The sequence below is a fragment of the Falco peregrinus genome, chromosome 5 (assembly GCF_023634155.1).
Source record: "Falco peregrinus isolate bFalPer1 chromosome 5, bFalPer1.pri, whole genome shotgun sequence".
Classification (NCBI taxonomy): Eukaryota; Metazoa; Chordata; class Aves; order Falconiformes; family Falconidae; genus Falco; species Falco peregrinus.
Genome location: NC_073725.1, coordinates 113,852,353 through 113,878,615, shown reverse-complemented (window position 1 = coordinate 113,878,615; position 26,263 = coordinate 113,852,353). Strand labels below are relative to the sequence as shown.

Genomic DNA, 26,263 nt, shown 5'->3' with positions numbered 1-26,263 from the left:
AGGGACAGAGTTTACACAACTTCTCTTGGCTGCCAGTTCCAATGTCTGACTGCCATTGAGAAAATTTTTTCTTAATCTCCCATCCTTCCGAGGATGCACCGCTGTGCTTTCCATTCTCTTTGATACTGCAAAGCTGCTCTTAGAATTTCCCTATACAGTCTTTTCTCCAGGCAGAACCTATGAACAGATTTCTATAAATAGTTGGCAAACCCTAAGGAATTTGGAAGCAGTTTGGAAGGGTATATAGATAGCATGCTTGATTACAAAATGTGACTTAAGATGACATTCAAATAGGCTTTAAAAAAAATAAAATCTATGCAGTTTCAAATGGATGTATATAAATTTTTTTTTGGTTCACTTATTGCATATATTCTGAACAAGATTAGAGAAAAGGCAATGTGTTTTCGTGCCAACTTTATTGGCTCTTTGAGTGTTCTTGCTCTGAGACCTCTCTAAGTAGAACGTGGAATTATTTGTAGGGCTGACTCCTAGCTAGTGAGGAATTGCCAAGTAACGATGTTTCAGACAATATATACGGCAGCCATGCAGTATAGGTTTTGGAGATCTGGTTTTTTTCTTACTATGGTTTGGAGTAAAACAGAGAAAATTGTTGACTAAAAATATGGAGATTGTGTAAGTGGACAGCATCAGTCATCTTATTTTTGGAGCAAGTCATGACAGACTGTTTCTAGGATTTGTACCAAGCCCTCCCCCCAAAAAAATTGTATACCTGTGCTGTTATGGATTCTGAGCACTTGAGCTTTTGTGGAACTTGTGCATATGGAGTATATTTATAGATTTTTAATTCTGTTGACATTAATTCTACACACACCCCTGCCACCAAAAAAAAAAAAAAAAAAAAAAAAAACCCAAACAAAAAACAAAACCAAAACCCCACAACTCTTTGGATATCTTCCCCAAAAACATTAAAAAATAATTTTATTTGTAACATGAGTCTCCTTTTAAAGTTATTTCAGAATTATCTGAGAGTATTTTACATATGTGGGTATTTTATATGTATCTTATACTACATGTTGATGTTGTCTTGTTGAACAGTATTAAAGGAACAACATGGATGTTCCTTGCAAGACATCAAGCCATGAAATGTTCTGTTCTCTGCAATTATAAGTTCATTGTGAGAAGTACCATATGCAAATGTTGGAAAGTCCACATCTTCTGCCTGACTATCCATCCATTACCAGATGAAAGTGAAGTTTTTTTCTTACAGTATCTACAAATAGTGTGACCTACCCTTCCTTGCTTAGTATGTCTTGCTACAGGTAGTATGTCTGTCACTATTTGAGTACCTCTTAATCTCCTTATTTTGTTAGGACACTTTGCTGCTTTGTGTTTTTACAGACATAGGGTTTTTTGTCTTCCAGACTGCAGCACCTTTACTGAAGGCAGTGTTTGTTAACTATTTTACAGAATCCCGCACTGGTCAGGGTTGGACGGGACCCCTAGAGACCATCTAGCCCACCCCCTGCTAAAGCTGGCTCACCCAGAGCAGGCTGCACAGGGTCATGTCCAGGCGGGTTTGAATGTCCCCAGAGCAGGAGACCCCACAGCCTCGCTGGGCAGCTGCCCCAGGGCTCTGTCACCCTCAAGGGAAAGAAGTTCTTCCTCATATTCAGATGGAATTTCCTGTGTTGCCGTTTGTGCCCGGTGCCCCTTGTTCTGTCACTGAGCACCACTTGAGAGCCTGGCCCCGTCCTGTTGACACTCACCCTTAAGATACCTGTAGGCATTGATAAGCTCCCCTCTCAGTGTTCTCCAGGCTGAACAGGCCCAGCTCGCTCAGCCTTTCCTGAGAAGGAAGATGCTCCAGTCCCCTCACAACCTTCGTAGCCTCCGCTGGACCCTCTCCAGTAGTTCCCTGTCTCCTGAACCGGAGCCCAGCACTGGACACAGCACTCCAAACACAGCCTCACCAGGGCGGAGCAGAGGGGGAGGGTCACCTTCCTCGACCTGCTGGCCACGCTCCTCCTAATGCGCCCCAGGATGATCCCACTGGCCTTCTTGGCCCCCAGGACACGCTGCTGGCCCACGGGCAACTTGCTGCCCACCAGAACGCCCAGGTCCTTCTCTGCAGAGCTGCCTTCCAGCAGGTCAAGCCCAGCCTGTACTGGTGTGGGCGCTGGTTCCTCCCAGGTGCAGGACCTCACACTTGCCCTTACTGAGCTTCATTAGCCTCCTCTCTGCCCAGCTCTCCAGCCTGCCCAGGTCCCACTGAATTAGTGCTATCTTAAGCTCCTGGGCATTTTTCTTCAAATCATAATGAAGGTGCCAGACATCATAGATACCTGCATAGACCCAGTGAGGTTTTCTCTTGTAGGGCATGCCCTCCAAGATATCCTGGCACGGCAAGTGGCACTGGCCCCTTGAATCTTAGGAAGTCCTCTCCTTACTGTCACTGGCTAAACCTTAGGTGAAGCACCTCCAAAGGTGATGTGACTGCCTCGGTATTAGTCTTCCACCCTGATCTTTAAACAATGCTTGCAAATGAAAATACCAGCTCAATGCTCAGTGCCAGCCACAGAAGCATATACAACATCAGTAATTATTGGGAAAATATTGGAAAACAAAACTGAAAACATTATTATGGCAGCTAGATGCTTGAATCTAGAACGGTACTCGTGCCACGTTTCATCTCTAGGTCCTCCACCTTTATATACAGTGTTAGAATTTCAGGATACCCAGTCCTCCCATTCTGGTGTTTCTCCATCAATACCAGAGAGCACACCCCAGGTCCTTTGGACCATAGAAGGCAGACAGACACAAGTATGATCAAACAGAAACAGATTTACTCTTCTTCTCCAGGCTTTGTGATCAGGTGTAGGACTTCATCCTAGGGTGCCCCTGAGCAGTCCTGATCACGTTATTTGCTTTACTTTATATTCCTTTAATCCTTTTCCCCTCACAAGTTCTTTTCTCAGCCGCTTCAATATATATAGCCTGCCAAGGTTTACAGCTTCCCTGTTATACCTAGTAATTATAAAATGGTTGTCCTGTCATTCTTTCCTTGAGCATCACAGGAAAGCTTGATACTACCAACACCCACCCACCCCCACCCCCCTTTTTGATTCTACAGTATTCTGCCTCTTGGTGTTGCAGTCTGATTAGTGGTACAGCAGGTCAGGGTGGGCCACCTGCATATACAATACTCTCCTCCTGTTCTCTCTGGTGTTCTGAACTCCTTCATGGTATCTTCCTAGCAGTGCCACAGGTGAGGAGTAGCCACATGCATGCACACCTTAGCATATAGTTTATCGGTTTCCTTATCTGGGGGCAAAAACCACTATCACCTGTTACCATGGCTCACCTGGTACCAAGGAAAGAGTACGTTCTGTAGCTTTAAATGTTCCACAGTCATCCTTATTTTTAATAGCTGTCTGTCACATTATCGTTAATACACGCTTCCTTATGCCTTCTATTTCACCATGTTGTTTAGAGGAGGGCTTTATTGAAGTTGGATCCATCATTTAATTTATTCCAAAATACTGATGAAAATATTATTTCTGTAAGTCAAAAAACACATCCGCATTCAGGAATTTAAAGCTATTTCTATTTTGTTCAGGAATCTGAAAGAAAAGAGACTACTGGAAATTGCAGCAGCATTTTTTTTAACCTTTCATTGTAATAAAATTTTAAATTGCTTTACTCTTAGTAGTCATAATGAATCTTTGCAGTTGCTGGCTGGTTTTGATCAAAGATGGAATCCTAAACTTTGAAATTACTGATGTGTTTGTTTTTTTAAAAATGTAACACGTAAGTTTATAGTTGGAAAAAATAGCAATGGGGAAAAAATACATTTGTAACTGTTAAAGTCAGCACAAAACACGAGATGGAGAATTTGGGATTGGCAGTACACTGCATTTCTAAAACCTATAGCAGTTACTGCATTCCTTTTTGTAATCAGCGGTCACCAATATCCTTAAGGAAAAAAACCATAGAAGAAGGAAAAAATGTTGCTGGGAAACCTTAAGAGATATTAAAAACAGATTTTCCTCACATGTTTAAAAATATTAACAATACATTGCAAAAAGCATTGGGTACTTCTTTAGGTGGGAATAAACCTAGACTTGCAATATGAGATGTAGGTAGCTAGGATCTATTTACAGAAAACGCTTGGGTTTCAACTGTAACTGCATCCCAACTGCAGTTCTTCACTGAAGTGAATGGAATATATAAAATATTAATATCCATTAGTGTGAACTTTCTCAAGACGCTAATTATTACCACAACTCAAAGCCTCTTGGTTACACTTCCATTCGATCCCACAGCACCATTTTTATTTGAGATAGTTTCCTCACTTTGTATCTAAAATGCTAATGAACAGACAGATGACAGTAATCTGTAAACCCTTCCTTTAGCAGCTGCCTAAAATCTGAAGCTGGTGTGTTTCACGTACTGCCTCTAACTATGTGCATCAGCGAAGAAATTTAATAGAATTTTTATTATTCCATCGTCTAGAGCCTGTTCTCTGTTGTATTCCAAAGCAAGTTGTCTATCTAGCTTGAATAAATATGACTTTAAAGCTGTGGCTGTTTTAAGTAAACATGTAAGATTTTCACTGTCCTGTTGTCTTTCCTTTCAGATAGTATCACTTATTTTTCAGGATCAAATGTTGACACTTCCTGGTATGTTGGGCAGTTACGTTTCAGCTATTTGCTGACTTGTATTTTTCCAAAATATTCATCTTAGCAACTGAGCATGCCTTCTGTGTGTCTAAAATAGCACAATGAGCTTGGTTTGGGGTTTGGTTTTTCTCATGTGCCACTATTGAGTATTGTTACTCATCAATATAATTTTGAGGTTTCTAATTTTTTCCCTAAGATAATCATATTTTGCAGCATAAATACAAAAGATGGAGTAATCTAAATTTTTTTTGTCCTTGCCGTAGTTCATACAATATTATCTTTAATTTCTGCTGTACTCAAACTTTGTATAAAGTGAATACTATTTATACAAATATTTTTGCGTTCCTTGAAGTTTGTAGTCTTTAATCTTCATTTTGGCAAGTGCCCATTTAATTATGGGAATATAAATCTGTGTCAGAGACATTGGTCTAATATTTTCAGACATTGTAAGCTTTTCTGTTCTGGGGAAACACCATCACATCGCTAGTATCATTCTGTTCTTGTTGCTCAGAAATACCTCCAAAGAGATTTTTCTCTGTTTTTCTCTTTCATAATGATCATTTTCTCCTGTAAACTATGAAGAGTTCAGAACGGTTCAAAAGAGGGTTTTGAAGGTCATAGTGACCTGAACAGTTGCTAAATTTGTGGCAGACAGATGTAAGCCTCCTATAGGCTTTTGTTCATGTCCTGCCATTGCTTTTTACAATCAGTTCCATCTTCTTCAGTAGGCATTCACATCACAGCCAGACCAGAGAGACAGTGTTTCTCTTAAACCATTTAAAGATTGGACTAAAATGAACATATAGAAGAAGTTTGTATTTTAAATATAGAAAATTGAGATGGCTTAATCTGTGTGCAGATACTGAAAATAGATTGTTTAGAATTCATTAAAAATAAGACTCTATAATTATTCTAATGGTCTCTCCCTATTTGTTTGCAATTATTTGCTTCCATTTACTTGGTTGTTCTTGGTTGCACTTTTCATTTGTAGGCAAAATGGCAAAAAAAAAGTGTCTGTATAGAACACTGTATACTTCTCTGAAAGGTGAATGCCATCTTCCATAAACTTCTCTTGTATGCTGTTGCCATCTTCAGTTGTATCAGATGTGAAGTAAGGAAATTAATACTTGATCTTACAGATGAAAATGTTGGTTTGAGATTTCATCTGGTAGACATTGTTGGGTTCCTGTGGTTGACTTGCTTATATCACTGCTGTTTATTGCCCAAGGTGTTTTCACATTGGCTTTAATACTAAGTAGAAATTGGTAACAGGATGCCTCTCCACTGAGAGACTGTCTCAGGAAGGAGATGTAAACTGAGGACACAAGTATTTTGAGGCTTTTTAGTCAAAAAGAAGGATTTGTTGGCAGCTGGAACAAGATGACGCTTTGAGGAAGATAGCAAAGTTTTCTTGCAGTTTCCTTTTAAATCTAAAGATTAGTTGTCTTTGCCTATTGATTCATGTTTTTCCCATTACAAAGAGTGGCACCAAATGGTTGGTTGGGTGAATTAGTGGACAATGGCAAAAATCATTTGTACAGCAATTCTGCAGTGTGCTACCAGTGAGAATTTGAAGAGGGAACATGACAGAGGGAGGTGTGGGTGTGTATACATATCTAATTTTTTTAAATTTAATTTTTAATACTGTATTGGTATTTTTATGATTATCACATTTCTAGAATTTGTAATTCCACAGTGCACAAAATTCAGGATTAAGTACAGATGTAAAACACCTCATGAAGTGATTATTTGTTTGCTTTATGATCTGAATAGAATTTGTGGCCAAACTTGTGCAGAATGGGAGTTGCATATTTCCTGAAACTCCAGCACAATTCCCCCGGTCACCTGAGGGAAATGCTAAAAACTACAACAACAAAAACTATCAGTTCAACAGGATACGTTATTCTGGATGACTGTGTGTATGTTGTGTATAAACATGTCTTGTTGAAGGACATTAGTGGTGGTGGTTTTTTCCCAGAGCTCAGAAAGACTTTGCCAGTTTACCTTTTTGTTGCGACCGCTCTGTTCCTTTGCAGTAAATCCTTTGTGTTCCCTTTCCTTCGTTAACGGGAGGCCTCATCAACTGGCTGAAGGAGGAGCAGAGTTATTTCTGATTGAGATAATGAGGAGAAGCTTGCAGCTGAGGAAGGGACTGGTGAAGCAGTGTGAGGGGGTTTCCTCTTAATTGATGATTGCTGTTGTGTCCACACGGCCTATCTACTGAGTCTCCGACCCTCGTTTAGCTCTTGCCCTATCCTGTTTCTAAATGCTTGCACAGCGCAGCACTTCTTCTTTCAAAACCAAGAGTTCGTTCTTTTGGAAATGGCAGTCTTACTAAAAACCAGCTGCTTCGGGACTGAAAGATTGTTCAACTGCAGTAGCAGGAACATCAGAAATTTTCTGTTACTCGTATCCAAAAACTCACCGTGTCCCAGTGGCGGCTCAGAGAAGCCCAGCTTTCACAGAGGTGCCTGCGCGGTTCTCGGGCAGAGCTCCTTCCTTCAGAAAGGTGCTGTGTCTTCCAGCGCTGCTGCTGAGAGAGTTCCGTGTGGGTGCCAAGCAGAGGTTTTAACGTAAGAGTATTTGCCTTTAGCCAGTTCCAATCCTCAAGTGTTTTGAGAAGCACTTAAGCTATTCTTTATTCTGCTTCCTCACTGTACAGCAGCTGTTTAAGGGAAATAGCCTTGTGAGGAGCTGAAATCTTCAGTGGCAGCATTTGCATTGCTGTCCGTGTGCTAGGGTGTGCTGTCTCCAGCCTGTTACCCTGCTGCTGGGTTTGTGGCTGTGCTGTTAGTCATATTGAGAGAGCTAACGCTGCTTTTTCATAGCTTTTGCTTTCTGGGCTGACACACAGCACAGCCACCCAGGCAGTTCTGCTGGCAGAGATGAGGGGGCAGTACCAGGCTGGTGGAGAGAAAATGGAGGAAAGCTGGGAGGACACTTTTTTTATGAAACCACGCTTTAAAACAATATATCTCCATACAAAAATAACCTTCGAGATAACGATCTGTTCTGCCAGAAACTGACTGAAACAAGCTACTTCTTTTTACCCCTAACAAGAAATAAGACGCCATCTCCCACTGAATTGAAGGGAATTTGGTTTGACTCATCCTATGTGCTTTTAAATAGCTTTTAACGACTCGGCAGTTTTATATTATTATGTTTACCTTCACTTCGTTCTTGGAATGATTTGTACTCTGTACAGAACTGTGCCTGTAGTCCAGCTCCACCCCTGACCTGGGAGGACGGGATGACCTGCAGTGGTTTGCATTTGGGCAGCATTTGAAGGTCCCCGTTGACGCAGTGCCGCTATGTACGGGTCTTACATACTGAGACTGCCTTGCCCAAGACCTTTTCACAGTTCTCTTGTACACATTAGCCACAACCTGTCTAACCAGTTAGTTCCAGTCTGTTATTGTGGTGGATAAGTATTTTTTTGCTTTTTCAAAAATTGTCAAATTTTACAAAAATCTTTGAGGTTCACTTACTTGAAGTTTTATGTCAAGTATAGCGCATTTTATTGGTATAATTTTTCTCTTGTGTGTGCGTAATTTAACTTTTTCTCAGCTTCTGTAGTCTGAAGACTTCTGAAAACCATGGCAACATAATCTGTACATAGCAGACCAGTTCAAACTGGTGTTGTGCTGCCTTGTTATTTTACTGATGGTGATTTTGATATGGCACAGTTGTCCATATGTAACGAGTATGAGATCCAGAGAGGTTTTGCATATCATTTGTCTTGAAGAATAATGATTGCCTGATTATGATATACCATGTGTGGAACAAAGGTACGCCATCTACCATATTTACTGGGATGAAGTGAGATTTTACTCCACCACCTGCAGGTTTAAATTATATGTAATTATGTTTATATTAATGCAATTACTGCAGAGTAAAACTAATGGGTGTGGAAGGAACCAGTTAATGGATATTCTGTACATGAAGAGCCCTTTATTTCTTCTGAAAGAATGGAGTGTCAACATATGTACAAGAATTTTAAGAGAATGCTTCAGAGTAATTGTATGTGGGTCTTTTTCCAGTGAAATTAATTTTCTTTCTGGTACCTCTTTGTTTATATGTGTTTTAACCTGGCAAATTTCTTTTCAGATTGGCTTTGGGTTTTGGCAGTTCGGGGTTTTTTAATAAAAAGTAGTGTGTAGATGTAGATGTAGAAAGTGTGTGGCATTCTTACCTTTCAGCAGTACTTTGAATGAAAGAAAAAAAATCATTTAATAGTTTCTTATGAAAATATTTCAGTTGTATGAGCTTCACTTAAATGATATGAGATTGAATTTATGTCATGGCTTGCATGCTAGCATCTTGGCGATGCATAACTCGCAGAGATGTCGCTGCAGAGTGCACTGACCTGTCCGCGTTAGCTTTAACTGGCGAGCTGGAATATCCACAGTGACACCCCCGGCAGCTCCAGCCTCTCTGAGCTACTCAAGTCGGCAGGCCACCAAAGAAGGATGTGCTGTTGTGGCATCACTTGGTACTTGAATTAGCTGTACTAAGTCTAATACATATGAATCTGTTAATCAGACCTATTGCTGTGTAGGCAAACATTTTGAGAAAAAAAGAAAGCCAATTACTGAGGCAGTGTTTTGTCAGCTGATTTTAATCTGACAGTTTTAACACAGAGTCGCTTCAAGCGAGTAGCTACCTCATCTTGTGGCTGAGCACCCATAAGCCCAACAGCAGTGGATACAACTAAAACAGATGAAAAAAATGGATGATCAGAAGTGAGTCTGTAAAGTGATGCATTGGTAAATGTCATACCCCTGCAGAAGTTACAATGAAGGGTGTGTAAAGTAATGCTGTAGTTTCTTACTTGTCAAGTAAGAAAATACTAAGATGTAGAAAGTGGAGTAATGAGAGTTTGAGATAATACGGACCATATTTGGGGACAGAATGTGTGTTTGCATAATGTTTGTTTATAGCAGCATTTGTTTATTATTTCAGTGGCTGATTGGAGTATACTCAAAAATGTTTGCAGCAGTTCTGAGTGTGGTTAACTTATTTCCTCTTTTAGTAGTTGTTCATTTTCTACTTTAAAACATTTTGCTACTTTTGTACTGTTTTATTCATAATCCTTTTACAAGCACATCGGTTGCAAGGTAACTTGTGTTGTTTTAACTGCCCAAGTGTCTGAAATGCTTTAATTGCCCATTTTCCTTTTATGAGTGAATTTTTAAAAGATTGAGTTCACTAAAGCTAACTCAAAGCTGTGCCATAAAACAAGACAACAACTTGTATCAGAGTATAAGTTATTTTTTAATTAACAGTTATTAAAAAGCTCTGATCAAAGCAGGCCATATTTCAGCACAAAAGTCAACAACTTAACAGCTGTTTGAATAGTGTCGTAATTTAAAATTGTGAGGTGTTGTTTTAACCATAACTTCAAAGAGTTTGGGAGTTGTTAGGGGTGCAGCTGTTTGATTTTGATTTTTTTTATTATTTTTTCAGTAATACTGTAAAGTGTAAACTTCTTCAGAACTATGTCTTACAAAGTACTGTTAACCTCAGATTAGTATTTAATGTTTTTAAATAATTCCAAACCATCTGAAATTTTTGAAAAAGTTTCTTTATTTTTTTATTCATGATTCAGTGAGGGGAAAACTGAGCAGAGCTATCTGTGCCTAGTGGTTACAACAGCAACACTCAGCCAAGTTGTTTTTCTCTTGAAAACCTGTTTTTGTCATGAAATTGAATTAAATATGTAAAATGTTTTTTCTGTCTATCTTCAGGCGATAAAATGAAGTGATTGTCATCAACATCTGTACTTTGTTCTTATGAGATGAAAAACAGTTCATAAATGGAGTAAGTGTTCTCCTGCACCAAAGAACTGGTGCTTTTAACACTAATTTAATGCATCCACCCATGGTAATACTCCAGCATGTTCCCTATGGTAATGCACCAGAAGCTTCTTCCCAGCAGTACTAGAGTAAGAGTAGCAGTTTTGTTCTGCAAGCATGCATGAACTTAAATTTGTAATAATCAAGATAGACAAATGGGAAGAAATAAATATTGTCACCAAAGTATATCAGCGTAAGAAAATGAGGATGTAGTTGCATCTAGCACTGAATTTTTACCACTAGCTTAAAGGTTAGCTTGACTATAGCTTGACTATAACAGTCGTGGTGAAAATAAATGGAAAGATGCAGTATTTCAGCTGTGTGACTGACTCATTGGAAAAGGCTTACACACACACTACACTGGTTATTAAAGCAGTTGGGAAGACAGAGGGACTCTGTGATATTTTGGAGCAGTGATTGATACCTAATTCTTTATTCGCTACTTTTTCTGTATTTCATAGTCTACTTGTGTTACGTTATGTGTATTGTACAAGGCAGAATAAATGATTTTGTCAGAAGCATTTGCTCGTTTTGTTTCAAACAGCTGGGAGATTTTATAAGGTACATTCATAGTGAGTACTTAGATAATTGAATGTTGTAACGTCTTTGTCTCATAGAATTTAGCAGGAAAGATGCTATGAATTAGTAAGGATTGAACTGTTAGTAATTCTGAATTCATAGGGCAATAGGTTATGTTAAAAATGAGAAGTGGGACTTTTGGAGTTATAAGAGCTGTAGAAGCTATCAGCTGCGTTATTTTCAAGAGGCATAAAGATGTACATAGTCTAGACAGTGCTACTTTTGCACTGGCAGGGGCAGCTGCAAGTAAATGCTAATACAGGAGCTTATTCCAAAACAGAAAGGAATAAAAATAGAAAAAGCCAAAGATGAGGAATATGCTGGAGGCCTCAAATGTTAGTTTGCAGTGTGTTTTGGAAGAGTCATCCAGAGGTCTTTCTACAGGGGAAAAAATGAATATTGAAGCAGTCCAGAACTACTTTTTAAATAACACTATAGTGCTTGCCTGCCTTCTCAAATGTTTCCTACCTAACCATTGATTATCTGTGTATACCTTACCCTTCCTGCTGTGGGACTCAGCTTGGGTCTGGAAATGTAGCCTGTCTTTGAGTGTTACATCCTCATCTTTTTATACAAGCTGGGAATAACTACATGTTTAAATGCTGGGAATGCAAAGTCTTCCCTTTGTTGCTTTAATTTCCTTCTTGAACTATTTTTACTCATCCATCCATTACTATCAAACTTTTTGATCTTACTCTTTGGTCACTTGTACTTGCCCCTTTCCCTCTCTTTTCCTTTTTATTCCTTTCTCTTATTTTTCCTCTTTGTTATTGCTGCTTCTCTCCCTCTTTTTCTGCATGTACATACAAGAAAACCAAACACTGGATTTTTGGTGCTTCTCATATGACTTTATGTTTTTTGTCCTGTTAATATACCTCAAATAATTGTAGATTCATTAATTGCTGCTTGAATTAGAATGCTGGAAATGTGTGCACTGTTGCTTATATTGAAATGGTATGATAAAATAAAATCTTTTAAAATACTGCTCTTAATTTGGGTGGAGGCCTGAAATCTTGACTACCCAGTTAGTCTATGGCATTTATTAATAGAATTAATAATCAATATGCTTATGCGCTCAGCAGTTTGTCTGGTAGTAGGCCATCAGGTCAAAGCCTGAAGGATGTGCCCCTTTTGCTGAGCTGCTAATACTATAGAAAAAAGAGAAATTCTTCTGGCATCTGTTGTACCTTGCTAAACTGACTTTTCTAGTAACCCAAATGATTGTGGAATCAATGAACATTAATTGATTTCATGCATGTGGAGTTGCATTCCGAATCAAAGCAATGTGTTGCTATATGCCATGCAGTACTAGCTTCGTCCTTTTGCAAAGCACACTGAATTCCAGCAGTCCTGGAGTCATTCCGCGATCTAGATCCATGATCATTCCATTTGGAGTTGCCAGTAACTCAGGCCAAACAGTGGCGTTTTGCCATCGGTTTGTGTGGAAAACAGTTGGTAGCTGGGGGGGTTGTGGAGGAATCTGGGATGGGTGCAGACGGGGAGCAGAGGGCTCGCGGGCTTCTTGCCCTTCCTCGCCTTCAGCGTGTTCGAGCACGTTCTGGCAGAGGCTGGGGGCCAGTAGCTGCGCTGCACACAGGCAGCATGCTGCAGCCTAGCGCTGGTGAGTTAGGACTAATCCTCTTGTTAGCATACAACTGCAGAAGGGAAGGCTTTAAACATACACTAACTTTACGTGCATGAGTGTCTGTGTTCCTTTACTTCCTTAAAGCTTTAAAAACACCAGAGAATTAAACAATTGTTTGAAAAACTGAAGAAGAAAAATGAAAAAAATAAGCTGTAATATGAACTAATTTTCTTTCAACTGGACTTCTCCAAGAGCAAAATTTATTTTGTTTCAAATGTTTCTGCAATGCCAGCCATTTAAATTCAAATTAAAAAATGCCTCAGGGTTGCATCGAAAGTGAATGAACAACACTGGCAGCTAGTATTAGTTATTACTATTACTTCTTTGTATTATAGCAGTACCTAGCAATAAACCAAATATTTATATACACACATCACAGTACATTCTTGGTGACCACAACTTTGGCATTTAAAAACTAAATAAGGTGGAGCATAAGAATATGTTTTTGCCTGGCAGCTGCATGCGATTTCTCCTAGTGGATAGGCTGAAGAATTCTCATCACTGCCCTGAATTTTTTTGTACTTGGCAGTATACAAATATTTGAGTCAAAATCATCCTTGTTGTGAAAGATTTAGTCTTAAGGTATACTACAGAGTTGCAGAGTGAATAGCATTGCCGTTTCTTAGTGCTCCTTATTTTTTCTTCTGTTTTGTTATTTGGGGTTTTACTGCTTTCTTACTGAGGTAATTTAATAGATCAAAGTTTGAGGACAGTTGACCATTTTTAAGAGTATTATTTATTGACAGCTTCACACCCTTACACATACCATAATTACAAATTGTTAAATGTTTTGATGTACTGTAAATTGCTTCTCGTAGATGCTTGGGCCCTCTCAAGAATGTTTCCTGTGTCGCTGTTCTTTATGCTAAGAATGCGTTTGATAAACTGAAATGTCATGGTTTTGACAGCCAAATTTAAAGAACTATATTTAGGTATTACATGAAAGGAATTGAGTGGCTTTAAAGCTTTCAGGGTCTTTTCAACAGGACTGGATCCTGCTCTTGTTGATAGCATCAGGTATGTTGGCATTTCATGTTAGTGTTTATTTTCACATAAGCGGAATATTTGTTGATAATTGTTAATAACCAGACAAATGCAAGCTACTAGGTGGCAGGTTTTTGTTGAGACTGTCCTAAATGTAATGCTTTGTAGAACCACTTAAAAGAGGATGTTTTGGGGAAAAGATTTTAATGTATCTACGGCATGTTTTTATAGAAAGCTTTGCTTTTCACCTTGTGCAGATGTTAAACCTTTTTCTGATGCTCAGGAATACTACTACTATGGTTTCTGTGAAAATAAGCACTGATTTACATGACAGTGCATTTTATGTACCTATCTGCATATGTTTAAATAAAAATATGGCCCTTATGGTGGCTAGATAAATGAATATTGTTGTACTATATGCAATAGGGAATTATGCTGCGGACATTTTAGATGTTCCAGGTGGGTCTATGGACATACATGTCTTTACCAGGTAAGATAAACGTTTGCCCACATGGAAGCGAATAACCCTTCAGACTCTTTCAGAAAGGCAGTTCTCTAAGCTTTATTTGAACAAGACTGCAAATACCTTTCATATATCTGATCTATTAATTGGCAGCCAGTGTTGATAAGTAAGTAATAATAACTGGATTTATTAGATTATTTTGTTCTGTCCCTTACTGTGTGCCATCCTTCTTGCTTTGAGTTTCTCTCTGCAAAGTCTGTAGTACAAAAAAACTTGGGGGAAGGATGAAAAGTGTTGATGCTACACAACAATTGGTAATATGTATTTTGGGTATATTATATTTATGTTAATTACTGGCTGTTTACGTGAACTGACTCGCTGGCTAATGGAGTCAAATGAAAAAGGAAAAAATTCTCTCATCTGAGGCAGGTACACTTTAGGGATGACGTATCTCAAAGTCTAGTTACTGTACCAATGGGCTGTACCAATGTTCTTCTAGTTGTATAAATTAAGAGAGTTTTATTGGTTCACAGTAGTTCTCTGACTCTTGTCCTTAACTGTGCATTTTTAGCCTCTGCCTGATCCACAGTCAAGATGAAACAACCACAGTAGTAAATAATCAGCATAGGCTGAATAATTTGTCTAAAAACTTTTTTAATCATACTTTTTAAAAATTAAATGCCTAATATTGAGCTAATTTAGATGAACTCGATGTTCTTTATTGTGTCCTATGATTTTTATTATTAATTTTAATTCTTCAGGGTACTTGGAAAAAACTACCATAGCTTCAGAGCCAAGTCATTAACTAAATTCAGTTGCTTTTATTTAGATTATGTTTAAAATCCGTTGTCTGGAGAAGCTTGATAATGTAAACTGTACAAAAGCAAGTTGGGTCACACTTGATAATCAACTTTTCTGTTTTTAAATCCAAGTTGCTTTATGCAATCCTGGACCCTTTTACTAAGCCATCAGAAAGGCTTACAGAGGATTTTGCAGTATCTCCTATGCAGAAAAATATTTAAAGATCTATGAAGTATCTTGCTTCTGTTGTAATTTCTCTCCTAAAAATGCCTTTTCTGCAGTCTACTTCCTTCAGATTATTGAAAAATTGGCTCACAATTCTTTCTTTAAAATTTTTGATTCTTCATGCTGTTCTTAATACGGCATCTTTTTTCCTTTCATAATTTTTCTTTTTTTTTTTTTTTGTCTCTATACTGTCCTTGACTGCTTAGTATCTCTTTTGCTAAATTAGACATATCTGCTGATTTCCACACAGTCCGTTATATTCAGTTTATCATCAAGAAGTGTTTAGTTATACTTAACAGCAGAAGTAGGGTAAGGGTTTCAAAATACCATATAATGAAAACCAGTATGTCAGTAAACTTGTAGAGGAAGAACAGAACTACTGAGCTCTACTGGTGTACTGTGGATTTCCACCAGCAGAAATGCCCTGGTGCAGTGTTAATGCTCTACCACAAAGAACAAATCAATTAGTATGTCTTGGACTTGGAGCTGTGTAGATACCTGTGCAGCGGATGACACTACAGCCATCTTTGTGTTAAGACAGTGTATTTTAAAATTTAAATAAAATAACAAATAGGCCCTAAAATTTTAATCTAGAAAAACTGGGTTATTGAAACTTTAAAAGGCAAAAGGAAAGCCAGAACTCACTCAGAGGATACAATTCTTCAGTTTAAGTGGATAATCAATAATATCTGGTACAGAAGTAAGTGATGGGGGATGTGCTGTCCCTGAGTAGCAGATGGTAAGCTTGTTTTCTGTACATTCTTCCACTGATCGGTAGGTCTGGCAGACTTGTTTCCAGGAGGACAGGCTTCAGGGAGCCGTGCAATGTCTAGGCAGTCGGTTCCAGATGATGCATGTGACGGGATTGCACGGAAGGTGATCTTTTAGCAGCAGAAGCTTTCTTGGTTCCTGGACTCATTTCTAGCCTCTTGCCCATGGCCCACTGTAATCTTCAGGTCTGGCAGCGTCTGTGTCTGAGGGCAGCATGAATACATGAAGATAATTTTGGAACCTGGGGTAGTGCAGGGTGTCCACTGGGGAAATGTGAAGTCTCTGAAGGCAGAGCGAGCAAGCCTGCAAGTCTTTTCAGCTGTTTTGGAGAAGTATTTTCTAATTTCCAATGTGCCTGTTTACTAGGCAAGCAAACATGGAATAAAGTACCCTGGTTCTTTTGCTTTTAGAAACACTGGTTTGTAAATGCCATACATTGGTCAGGAGTATAATTTTTCATAAACTAGTGGAAATCTTTTGCCTTGGCAACTTTCAAGAGAAGTAACAGAGAGAAGACTGATCTCTGCCCCAGCAAGAAAAAAAGTAAAGAAAAAACATCTGCAGCCTCTGTGTTTGCTAAGTGTTCTATTATGTATCCCTTCCTGCTCTTTCCAGTGTTTCATTTTCATTTAATTATATTTTTCTTCACATTTTAAAAATAAACTTCTAGTATGTATTTAATTTTTTCCAAGTCTGCTGTAATAAACATATGGTTACCATATGACGAAGTGATACTGAAATCAAATGCTTTGGAAGAGATGCCATGGGATGTGTATTTGGGCCAAGGTCAAGCTGGTTTGGCTCTTCTGCAGGCGTACAGCCTAGATCCGATATGGAAATACAATCAGTATGGTAAATTAATGGTCATATAGCAAATAGTGACAAATGCATCATCTACTGTAGAGTCATGGTTGGACCAAGCACGAAAAACGATGTTATGGAAATGTGAAAGAAAGAAAATAAATGGCAATGGAAACAGTGTAGGGGCCAAAAGAGCGAAGCTGTAATCAACTGCAGATAAAAAGAAGAGCAAAGCAAAGGAACTTCATTGGCAATTTGCTAATGCTCTGTGAGTTTTGGGCTGGTGATGTGTAAGACCTCCTCCCAGCTGGTTTCAGGTACTGGTGTAGAGCATTGACTTAACTTGAAGAAGTAGATGTAAGATTGAATCTTACTGGAGTGATCTGTACTCCTGAGTTACGGATCTGGTCAGCTAAAAAGTGCAGGTCTGGAACTGGGTGGGTTCAGAATTTCTGTCCAAGTAACCAGCTGCATGTGTACTACGGGAGGAAACCAGGCATATCCTGAGCGTGTGAGGAAATGTTGGGAAACATTTTCTGCAAAGATTTCCCCTCTCCAGGGTGACATTCATACTGTTATTCCTCAAGTCTGGCCCCTAAATTCTCCTTTTCTCTGCTTTCCTCTACTGAGAAGGAAACGTGCGTGCTGGCAGTACCACTTGCGTTTCTAGCTCTGGAGGGGAGCTGAGCAATGCAAGGTGCAGTGTGGCTGCCGCACTGGCAAAACGCTTTTTTGCTGTGCACTTCTTTCTGTAAACTTGTTCTTGGGTTCTGAAGATACTTGTAGTTTTGTGTAATTTGCATAACACAGATCACCAGCAGGACTTTTACTGGAGCACAACATTTCCTTAGATGGGAAGATGGAAGATGTGTTTATCCTGAGATGTAATTACGAGTGGTGAAGTTTTATAAATCCGTTTTGCAAATGCAGGTTTTTTTATGCTGTGTAATTTAGTTGAAGGGGAAAAGTGCATTATCTTTTCTTGGTTTCATTGCCTTTAATTGCACAAAATGAGAAATGTGGTGACTTTTGAGATCCTTTCTGCTTTGAACTTTCAATGTGCCATTCTTTGAAGATACTATAATTCTCTACCCTGCAAAGCATGTTAAGCAGTTTTTGGTGCAAACATTAAAGAAAATATAGTATGCAAGAACATGTTCATAGAAGGTTTCTCTTTTGTAATTCTCTGAGTCATATTTTACTGTTTAAAACCAGGCTTTGTCAACGTTTTTCTCCTGCAGTAGTAGATGGAACAGCTTGTTTTCATAGCTGTAATTTATTACATATCCCAGTTGCTTCAAATATATGTTTATGCTTAGCCAAAAATATAAGCGTGTTGCCATCTTCTCCTAAGCATATGATACTGATCTGATGGAAGTTGACCTCTGATGTGCTAACAATGTTTAGGTTTATGCTTTAACTAAGCTGTCTGTTTACTGAAGAGGTTGCCGTGTTTTACTCTAATTGGAATCATTGACCTTAGGTTACAACATTGCTGTCTTTCAGGCACAGCCCAAACTTTGCCTTCACAAAGCCCTGTGAGGTGGTGCAGTAGCTAGCAGCGCACCCCACTTGAGCATCTTGCCCGCTAGGACGTGTTGGTTCAGTCACAAAACTTTGGTTGGTGCTGAACCTTCTGCAATACCTGTTTCCTGGCATGAATATTTGTGTTTAGTCCTGAAAAAAAAATATGGATCTGGTCAAGTGGGGCTCTGTTCCCTCATGTTTCTATGCCTGTTACTCAAGTCCGAATCTCATTATGACCAAATGGCCAAACAGCGCTCCCCAAAACATCGGTGTTGTTAATCCAGCAGATATGGGACTCAGCCATACTTTTCTTTTAAAATCAAATATAAAATTGAATAGAATTTATACAGCATTGTTAGTTTTTTAAACATCTTTAACATTTTTAAGTATGAATAGAGACTCATTGCCCTGCATGAGAAGAGGCAATAAATGGAGATTTGCATCTTGTGGAATTACTGTAAAATTATACTGGAGTGCCAAGGTGTTGATCAGGTGGGGTTTGTGCAGTGCTAGCTACTGTTTGAGAAATACTGAAATATTCCGTGTTATGTTAAGTGTTTCTAATGTTCTATATGTTTTAGTATAGAGGGGAAGTTAGAATGAGAGATATTTTTCTCAAACCTAGGTAGAATCTGTAGAATGCTACCTCAGTAATTGTGTATTGTATTTTTTACTCTTAATTGCAGAATGTTGTGGCACTTGGGGACATGGTTTAGTGGTGGACTTGGCAGTGTTAGGTTTACAGTTGGACTTGGTGAACTTAAAAGACTTTTCCAACCTAAATGATTCAGTGATTCTGTGAGGATCTATCACAAACTCATATGATGGACAGAGACAGATGAATCAAGGAGGGGGATGCTGATTCCCGGAGTACACTATTGTGAAGTACTACCGTAACTGGGATGCTGATAAACTTCCTTGCTCTGGAAATGAAAATTTTAAAAAAACAACTTTTTTGTAATTGAAAACAATTTTCAGTGAGATTCCAGTTCTGCATTGCTCTGAGTTAGGGAATAGCCACAGCATTGCTCCAAATATCAGTAGACAATATCAGTAGCTCTGGATAAATAGCTTTCTAAATGTTCTTCTGTCGCTGTAGTGGAATTCAGTTAGAGAAAAAAACACCACCTTACAAATGTATTTTAAAATTGTGGATCATATATGTACATACACACAGTAAATGGCTGCACAAGCGAAAAACAGCGGACTGAGGATTCACTGCATCTAATTCTTGTCGCATTGACTCTTTACATCCCTTAAAGCAAAAGTCCATGGGTAGAAGCTGAAGTGTAGTGCAATCAGTACACCGTGTATCAAATACAGATTTTTAGATAATACAGAAGTTGTTTCCACAGGAAGATACCAAAGAGAATATGAAATGGCGTATAAAGAATACTTTCTTTTTCAACCAAAAAATAAGTGGCATGGGATAAAGTGGGTTTTTTCCTTCAAAATGTATATGTTTAAGCTTTACAAATACTCAGTAGCTCCGAAAGACCTTTGCTTCTAGTATTAAGCTGCTGAAGAAGCAAATATTTGAACATCCCAGCCCGTAAGGTACACATGCTCAGTCAGAATCTGAGATGTATTACCTGAAAGTAAATTCAAAGTAGCTCTTTCAAAGTAAGTTATATTGCGTTCTGTATTCATTGGCTTTTCAATACATTATGGGTCTGTATTTTCCCTGCGCAACTGATGCTTCTGAAAAATAAGGAGAAATTCGCTTGCTTTACATTTGCATCAGTTTACATATACAAGAACAAATCTTGGTAGACAAAGCTGGTCAATATAACAATAAATGTTTATGTTGATTTGGGTAGTTACTTAATGGATTGGGGTTTCTTTATTTGGCTAGATTTAAAGCAGTGGAGGGTGCTCAGTTTACCTGTAGTTGATACTGTCTTTATAATACCAGAATCATTTTAGTAAGTGTGGTAGTCATAACGCTGGGTTTCTTTCATTAGTGTCCCTCTGATTTGTCTAATGCTTTCTGTTTGGTGGATACCAAACAAATCCCTAAGGAGACAGTATAAATTTGCTCATTGTGCTCATACATTTAAATTGTAATAATTGTGTTACTTTCTTTGTATACTTTTAAAAAGCTCTGAGATAAAATTTAATTGAACATGTAGCACATTAAAGCCAAAAAGTCTTTCTGTAGGAATTTTCCCTTTGTGAATGGTTTGTCTTTCTGACTCTGTAATTCCAGTTCACTAGACTAGAAGTCTTTCACTGAATGTTGTGAGATGGCGCTTTCCATGGTCAATTTTTGGACCTTTCAGGCTTTGAGCATTATATTTAATGACACTGGTAGTGGTTACATTACTCTATTAAAAATACATAAACACTGCCATTGTACAGCAAAAGCACATTGTACAGAAAGAACACAACTGAAGCATGGGACACACCTGCAGCAGCTGCCGGCAATAGGTTTTTCCTCTCCTTGCGTATTCTAAAGGTCCCTGACTTCTCCTGTTGATTTTCAGTTCAAAAGAAGTCTGAAAACAAGGCAACATTGAGACAAACCTTCTCAAAACCATAGCTGTCTTATACATCTTCATCTGCTTACATTAGAGGTTTTTCTTTCATCCTCGTGTTCAGATTTTGAGTGTGCATCAATTGATACAGTGATGCTCTTGCCCAGTCAAGCAGTGGAGAGAAGGGAAAGAACAAAAAATAGGATGCATTTCTTTTCAGATACAGTATTACTTATTTCTTGATTACATTGCAGACTCTTTTATTGCATCTGTTGAAGTCTGAGGTGCATGTTGGTACCAGAAAAGTTACATTTCTTGGAGAAACTTTTCATTTGACTTAGGGCTTGCCACCGTGCTTTAAAAATGCAGGAAAGCATAAATCCTTGTATTTTCATGCTGGTGACAGCTGTCTTACAGGTTAAAATACTGTAGTTAATTGAAATGCATTAACAAATGTATTGTCCAATATCTAAAAATGAAACTCATCAAAGCAACCTAAATTTCTAGAAAGATAATTGAGAATGTATATATGATGTTCGGTTTCTGACAGATGAGCATAGTTTATGACTTGAGGATAGGAGTTCTTGGTGAAGTTAGCACCTAATATTTTAGCCATGTGCATTAAAGGCCGATAAATTATAAGACCAGATCTCATAAATGGAACTGTAGTTCTCTGGGCTAGCAGAGCTAGCTAGCTGCTTACTAAAAGCAGAAATGCAAACTAATTTCCAAACCATAATTGTTGCAGTTAACTTGTATTTTGTAGCTTGGTGATTGCTGTTTCAAAGTAGCTGTAGAACTTGATCATGGGAATAGTAAAATAATTCCTGTTATCTGAGTTAGACTACTGTAACTTAGAAAGCAGAGTGCTGCTACAGAGAGTGAGGCTGTGGGAGAGCACGGCTGCGCTGAGTGCCGACTGTCGTCCCGTGGGGCAGCACGCTGGGATGGCAGCAGACTGGGATGGCAGCAGACTGGGATGGCAGCAGACTGGGATGGCAGCAGACTGGGATGGCAGCACGCTGGGATGGCAGCAGACTGGGATGGCAGCACGCTGGGATGGCAGCACGCTGGGATGGCAGCACGCTGGGATGGCAGCACGCTGGGATGGCAGCAGACGGGGATGGCAGCAGACGGGGATGGCGGCACGCTGGGATGGTGGCAGACGGGGATGGCGGCAGACTGGGATGGCAGCACGCTGGGATGGCAGCACGCTGGGATGGCGGCACGCTGGGATGGCGGCACGCTGGGATGGCGGCACGCTGGGATGGCGGCAGACTGGGATGGCAGTGCACTTGACAGCTCATGAAGGGATTGACATACATTTTTGCAATGGGTAGCAGACTGGTGGCAGTGGGTTTGACTGTTTAATGCCTCTGGAATTTAATCATATTGTTATAGGTATTTTACAGTATTTGGAATTTTCATCGTTTTCGCAAATAATTTGTATTTGAATCACTAAAGTTACACTGATGTTGTTATTTGAGGCCTTGAGCTGCCACCACATGTGTTATTCTAGTGGATGACACCGTGGCCTTAGCTGAGCAAACCGTACATAATGTCAGCGCCTGTTAGGGGTTGCTTACACCTGCGAGGGGGTTCACAGTAGCACGGCTTGCTCAGCACTCTTTATATACACTCCTTACACTAGGCCAAGTCCCAAATTATTAGTAAGCGTGAGCTATTTTTCCACTTAAGAGCAGAGTAGCATATTTTCTAAGTGGGTTAGAAGCAAATTTGTCTGCTTTTATTACAGCTTCTGCCTTGCCAAATTTGCTTTGCATTCATAGTCTCTTAAGCTGGGTAACTGAAACCATTTTCCTTGGATGAGTTTTAGTATGCAGAAAACTGAAATGCAATTTGTAACAGTGGAAGAATAATATATCTGTTAAAAAATAGATACTACAAGTGTATTCACTTGGATAGCTCTCTGTGTGTGTGTGTGTGTGTGTGTAAAATCTGTCATGGGAGAAGGGGCAGAATGTGTATTCCATCAAGACGGTCATCCCTTTGTAATTTAGAGACTATTTCTGTTTTAGACAAAAGTTCCCATAAGATTCCCTGCTTGGACTCCTGAAGGAGCTGGAAAAACAATTTCCGTCCAGAAGTAATAATAGCATGGGCTTTTGGTTTTGATCATAAACTTGACATTTAAAAGTCATCTGAGGAAAGATATTTCTTGATTAAAGTCAGGTTTTGCTTAATGCAGTTGTAGCTGATCTTTCCCATCGCGTGTCACGCTACTCACTGTGATGTGTTTCAGTTGCCCTGTGTCCACTGTACGAGATCCCGCAGAAGCTACTGATGCTCCCAAGAGACCTTTCAGTGGATTGGGTCATTCTGTTACCCTGATTATTGCTTGCCTTTTCTTTTCCCCAGGGAAAACTTGGAAAAGTTGCACAGCAGAGAATATGAGGTGTTAACCTGGTACCCACAAAGCGTATTTGGAACTGTCAGTCTTTCAGGACCGCTGCAGCTGGTGCATGCTGCGTGCCTGTTTGTTCATTTGCATGCCAGATCCCCACATTTGAGCTGTGGGATCCAGGCATTTCATACGTGGAGTATGAAAAGTAGATGGTGTGACTGCGGTTCCTGGGGTTTATTCCCTGAATTGTCAGTGTTTAAGGTCGCACGCTTAATCCTGGCTGCAGTAGTTTTACTTCCTGCTTCTGCCATGCGTTTTTTTGAGGGATCCATCCTTCGGTGAGCCGGGAGCCACACACCCCTGCGGGGGGCTGGGCAACGTGCTGCTTCATGCCACTGTTACGACTTGAGTTTTAGCTGTATTTCACCTGAAGAGAGAGGTATTTGTGGTTTGGCTTTTTGTGTGTTTTGTGGATAGCTAAGATATGATCTTTACTGGAAAGAAGCTGGATTTTATCCCAGTCCTGTGAGTTTCACACAAGATCAGATGTGCACGGCATTCCGACTGGGTGCCAAAACCCGGCATTTATCAAAGGCAGAGAATAACGGCTTGGTGCGTGCAGAACTCACCAGTGCACGCTCTGCCAGGTACACGGAAGCTCTTAACAGAAAATTATACTCTTTGAGATTTCCTTGAGATACCAGTGGTTTCTGTACAACATAAAATACCACCCACTAGCTGGGGGTGAATGCATTGATGGCAGCAGCTACACAGGAACCCCCAAACAAGTCATGGGTGCATGTCACAGTGTTCTGAAAATTGGAACTCTTGCCTAGTTCCTCTGATCTGTTTTGTCTTGTGATTCCCAAAGGCCCTCAGTATGGGCGAATGGGGATGAAACATGACTCAGTGTTTAGCTATGGTATACTTGGGATCTCCTACCAACAAGGAGCTTGGAGAGCTGAGTTCACCAGGTACAAGCTAATCCTCAATTTCTAGTATTTGCAGCTAGATTCTCTGAGACCTGTGATACCAGACAAATGAAGGCACAGAATGAATAACAAAGATGTGGGTTATTGAGAAGGGAAGCCTGGAAAAACTGGCTTGGTTTGTCATCAGAGGAGCATAATTCCACAGGGAGTAAGGCCAAAAAACCGATGACTGTTCTGCTAGATGAGCGACCTTAGATCGGCCACGGTTTCATGCTGTGACTGCCATGCACTTCATTGCCCTTTTGTGTCCCTGTTCCCAGGATAGATCATGCTCTTTATCCCCATGGTAAATACAGTACTAGAGACTTTGTAGAAATTAAAACTGGCAAATTCCATGTGGTTTATGTCATTTGGCATTCTGCACAAACCCCCTTCACTTTGTCATAAATTCCTAAACCAGGGCAAGGTCACATCTGGTAGCAATTTCAGTCTGCCAGATGAGGCGTAATCCTATAAAACCGAACTCATTTTCTCCAGTGCTTGTCAAAGACGAGCTCTCCTGCTCCTTTTCTGTCAGACACTTGCCCTGTGAGCTCTGTAGAATGATTTGGGCTGACAGACTTTTCACACTTTATAAACTGCAGTGTTTGGAACACCGCGTTGTATGTAAGGACATGACGGTGCAAGCAAGTAACAGCGTTAAAGGCTTCATGGTAACAGGCTGTGTGTAGATTCCATTTTCTTTTTGCAATAGCCCATCCCTGCAGGATGCAGTAATTGCCACCTTTATTAGTATTTTGATGTATATACATCTTCTCATACCCCAAGTAACCTGTCATCTTAGGTACTGCATCACAGAAAAATTACATAACTTCTATTCTGCTTTTCTTTTACAAGCATTTAAAAGTTATAGCAAAAGATACGAGTCTTAGCTAAGTCAAGATATACACGTTGAAGACTAAAATATTAGATGCACTAACTAAGTATTGGAACAATGATCAGTCTTTGCACATTGTAGTAAGTGAAAACAGCTCTGCTTCCCAGTAACATGGGAGTTTGTAGTAGTCAGTAGTTTCACATGTTTTATCGTGTTTCCATTGTCCTGTTATATTTTGATAACAGCAGTTATTTTGGTAGGTTGTTGCCTTTATTATTTTATCCTTCCCTAGCATGGTGTGGAGCTTGGTGATCCAGTTTCTCGGTGATCCAGTTTCTGAAAAGGAGTCGTCAAAACAGAGTGTATGAGTAAGGTTACTTAAATCACAGAGGGGAAGTTTTGGTGCAATGGTGGTGTATTGTAATGTGTCATTAAATCAAATGAACAGAACTGAGTTTAAAAATAGTCTTTCAGGGTTTCCTAGGTCTTGCACAAGGACCTCTGAGGTCTGTTTGTACAAGCTCACGATACTGGTTTTTCCTCCATGTGACCAAATTTAAGTATTTCTTGATATCACATGAAAGATACTAAAAATAAAATAATAATAAAAAACCCAAAACCAACCAACCCCCCCCCAAAAAAACCAAACCCACCACACCACCAAAACTTAAAAGTCAGATTTTAAACAGTATTGTTCCTCTTCACAACTACAAATGCAAGCTAGGAAAAGCCATTGCAACTGGAAGCACTGGCTTCTGTGATTTCTGTGACCTAATCGATACCCTGCTGACCCCGTTTATTCCCAGGCCAAATACCCTGAGATCGTGACCCTTCCGGAAGGACTGCTGGGAGATCACATCGTTCTAAGGAACCCCAACACTCCCGGGTGAGCCAATAAACACATTTCTGGATTTTTGCAGAAAAAGCATTGCGAAATGCACAGTGAGACTCTATAGATGATCGCTCTGCTTGGCCGTTGTCACTCTTTGGTTTAGAGGTGATGTGCGTTACATTTCAGGGCTGTAACCACACATGACAAACAAAAATACCAAAAATAGATGGACAGGCCGCGTGCATGTGGCCCTGTTAGAAAGTCAGTCAATGGCATTGCTACTGTGTGCCCCCACTCATTTAAAAAGCGAGGTGGAAAAAAATAAGGGGCTCTAGCAGGCTTTTAATTTGCATTTTAAGGAAAAAAAAATATCTATTACTATCTTGGTTTGGGAAGTTCATGCTACAGTGAAGAGTCTAAATTCAAAGTTTAGGAATGTGGGATGCATCCTCCCTTTCATGCATCAGAAAACATGTCAGGTTCAGCTGG

At 39.5% G+C, this 26,263-nt stretch overlaps 1 protein-coding gene across 3 annotated transcripts in view; it reads left to right on the top strand.

Annotated features, from left to right (window-relative positions):
* The window catches only part of CENPP (centromere protein P), a 151,513-nt gene that overhangs the window by 122,636 nt on the left and 2,614 nt on the right, over positions 1–26,263 (top strand). For all 3 annotated transcript variants that reach the window (XM_027792371.2, XM_027792364.2, XM_027792378.2), the window contains one exon: positions 25,749–25,828. In XM_027792371.2, coding sequence (XP_027648172.1) covers positions 25,749–25,828 — 80 coding nt within the window. The remainder of the gene's footprint in view (positions 1–25,748; positions 25,829–26,263) is intronic.